The sequence below is a fragment of the Cyprinodon variegatus genome, unplaced genomic scaffold (assembly GCF_000732505.1).
Source record: "Cyprinodon variegatus isolate N-32 unplaced genomic scaffold, C_variegatus-1.0 Scaffold61, whole genome shotgun sequence".
NCBI lineage: Eukaryota > Metazoa > Chordata > Actinopteri > Cyprinodontiformes > Cyprinodontidae > Cyprinodon > Cyprinodon variegatus.
In genome coordinates, this window is record NW_015150514.1 from 1,345,248 (window position 1) to 1,348,612 (window position 3,365).

At 44.6% G+C, this 3,365-nt stretch overlaps 1 protein-coding gene across 1 annotated transcript in view; it reads right to left on the reverse strand.

Annotated features, from left to right (window-relative positions):
- Positions 1 to 587: 587 nt before the first annotated feature.
- The window catches only part of znf330 (zinc finger protein 330), a 9,831-nt gene continuing 7,053 nt past the window's right edge, over positions 588 to 3,365 (reverse strand). The window contains exon 10 of the mRNA XM_015371577.1: positions 588 to 1,381. Coding sequence (XP_015227063.1) covers positions 1,113 to 1,381 — 269 coding nt within the window. The 3' untranslated portion in view covers positions 588 to 1,112. The remainder of the gene's footprint in view (positions 1,382 to 3,365) is intronic.

The following is a 3,365-nucleotide window of genomic DNA, read 5'->3' on the forward strand; positions in this document are numbered from 1 at the left end:
CGGCTGCAGCGGAGGAGAGAGAGAGAGGAAAGATCGCTTGAGTTATATTTCCCCTCAAATTATGGTCATTATTGTATAAATGTTGTTGCTCTCTACAGCGTTCCAGGTCATGCAGCTATTTTCATTGTACAGATCAGTTATCATTGATCGTTGAGCTGTTGGCGACACTGATAATGTAGACCTAGTTATATTTAATTACAAATATGATTTTTTTCCCCTCCTGCTCTCAGGTAAAACAGTCTCAAAGAGAGAGACTTTAGCTGAAAACGAAACTGAAGGGGTGGAATGTTTCTCCAGCCACAGCGCTAATGGGGCATTTACATCTGAAAAGGGATTCATAAAGGGATAAGTACTGTGGGGGGGACTGCAGGCTGACGAAAATTCTCGTATCTGTTGGATTTCTAGTGTTAAAAAGCTGCACAGAGACTGAAGGAGAACCACTCATCCCAGCATGTGGTTCCATTACTGGGAGCTAATGAAGCAACAGGATGATTATGGAGCCGCTCCAACACTAAACCTACGAAACTGTTAAAAACATTTTGGGAAACAACTGGAAAAAAAGAAAGGTTTGGGTAACAACTTGGATCAGATTCAAACTGAACTTTATTCGTCAGGAGGTTAGAAACGACACATCCAACCAGAGCCAGGAGTCATTTACATCCTAACAGCCAGATGCTTTGGATCTGCACCCCCCCTCAAAAAAAATATCTTAACATTAAAAACATTTTCAATGGGAGAAAAGAAAGCGGCAACAGAACCATGGAGTCCTGCTCAGAAGTCCTCACCCAGATGTTTTGATCAGATCTATGTTGATTCTGACTTTCAGGATCAGGGATCCCATCACAGAAACAATGGATGAAGCAACCGTTTCATTGGACAAGCTGATGTACTGCGGTTCCGTTCTTTTCTGGAACCGGTTACTGGATCAACTTTGGTTTAAAAGGGGAAAACAAATTCAGAGGAGAGAATAAAACCTGGAGAGATTCTGAAAATCTGCTGATCCGGATCCCAGCGGCAGGTCAGCAGGGCGTTCGCTCCTTCGGACTCAAACAGCCACATTAGCCCCGCCCACCTGCAGCCCTGATCCAGTCCTCCATCCACTCAGTCCGAGTTCAGGCTGCGGCTTCATCTAACGTCAGCTCAGCCACAGACTTAACGGCTTCCTCATCATCATCATCATCATCATAATCCTCTTCATCTTCATCCTCCTCTTCCTCTTCATACCCATCATCCTCCTCGTCCTCGTCGTCGTCATCTCCGTAGCTGTCCTGTGGGCCTCCTCCAGCTGCCAGGTTCTTCCAGTAAGAGTCGTATCCTGATGCTCCGTCATAGTCATCATCGTCGCCGCCGCCGGCCTGCCGACCAAACTTCAGGGTTCGAGCTAAAGAGAAAACAGGAAGTGACATCAGACTTCATCAGCTTCCACAGAAGACAGGGTTTCATTTTAACATGAAACATCTGTGGCTTCAAACCAAAAGGCAACAAAGAGAGTAAAGCCCAATTTATACTTGTGACGCATAGCCTCCGCAACCATCAAATCTGCCCCAGTGCAGAGGCTCTGCAACAGTTGTGCACCTAAAAAAAAAATCCTGATTACACGTTGGACGGCCGCAAACCCATGCAAACCTCAAGCGGAAGTTCGCAGACAAAAAGCAGCTGTGATTGGTCCTTGGTATGCCTTTCTGGCTGTCTGTGTGTTCGTCCTTCTCGATTCGGTCCCGGGGCACGCCATTTTTAAAAACCGAGGAGTAATGACAACAATGGATAACCAAGACGAGGAGGTTCGTAAGTAAAACCACTTGTACGATTCCTCAGACTTGTTTTGGAAAATAAACACTCCCGCCGGCGCCGCTGCCGAAGTTCTTGTGAGTTCTCGAATAGGCTCCCCTTTTTCTTTGGTGGGAAACTGCTGTGCGTCCCTAGAAATTCCAGACGGACGCTGCAGAAGCATACCAGCAAAACTGGTTTGCGTCCAGACGCAAGCGACATTTGATGTGTGCGCATGCAGAATAATATAGAAGTATAATCCACCCTTAAGTGGAGGAAGAGGAATTCTGGACCAGATTCATGAACCTGGTCCAGATTCATGCTGAGGACGACAGTCCTGAAGGGGATGAGGAAGAGTCCTGATGAAATCTTCTCTGATGACATCTTTCTCACTGACATCAGCTTCAATTAATCAGATTCTTTGGCTGTATTTTTATTTAGATCACTTAGAAGCAGATATGGGTCCATTAAGCTCTTTCCGACTTGAAAGGTTTAGGAACCGGGTCTTCGCCAGACGCAGGATTCTACAGAGGAACTGACCAATCACTGACACTACAGACTAAGAAGAACCCAGTGCATTCTGTGGTTCTGTCTGCAGATATGGGACAGAAGGTCTGTTAACCATAGAGCCGTGCCGCTTTATCAGGCCTATTTTAGCGTCTGGCTTATTAATCGGCATCGGCCGAAATGTGAACGACATAAAAATTCGACTTTTGCTGTAAACAGCGGAAAGAAACTTCTGCAGGGTGCCGATTGTGCTCCTCTGCCCCTCCCTTCCTGAGCAGGGAGGGGCAGACCTGCTCCATCCTGCCCCTCCCCTCAGTGAGCAACTTCAATCTACTTCAGTCCTTTGTTTTCAGTGGAATAGGGAACTTTTCAGCTGCATGTAAATAGGACAAATTTATATTTGTACAATCGGGTGTGGAGCGACTTCATGAAGGATGTAACAGCAGTTGGATGCAGCGTCAGCAGTTAGTCAGGGTCCCAGCCCCAGCAAGGCAAAATAACACCACAAATTTTAGGCAATGTCTAAATCAGGACCACAAACTTTTGTTGTATTTATGTATTAGTATTATGTAGTCTTAAGCTGAAATTACAGTTGCTTCTTTTAATTCTATAGTTCTGTTCCGTTTCTTCGCCTTGCATCACATCACAATTTTTGGTAATATTCTGGCCGATATTTATTTGCACTAAATAGTGATGCTGTTTGTCCCCTGCTAACAACTAATCAATAAAGCATATTAAAATCTAGTTTGATGAGTGGACATTGGGTTTTTGAGTCATCTTTTATAAAAAGTTCTTTAATGGTGTATAGAAGTGTGGGTGTTCAGTACAAGAATAAGAAGTTAAGGTATTATTGGATTCCTTTAGCAAAGATTTAATAAAACAACATCCTTGTAACTTTTCAGTTGCTGAATCATTTATTGACCAACTTCCAAGTTCAGGAAGAATACAGCTAGTAGGTCAATGTATTCCGTTCACCCTGCAAGGTGGATTTCACAGGCTCCCTATCTGAAATAATACCCAATAGGTTCAGAGATCCCAGGTTGGTAAGCTGTGCCATGGTTCCATAGAAGTGAGAGGAGGGAGGAGCTGAG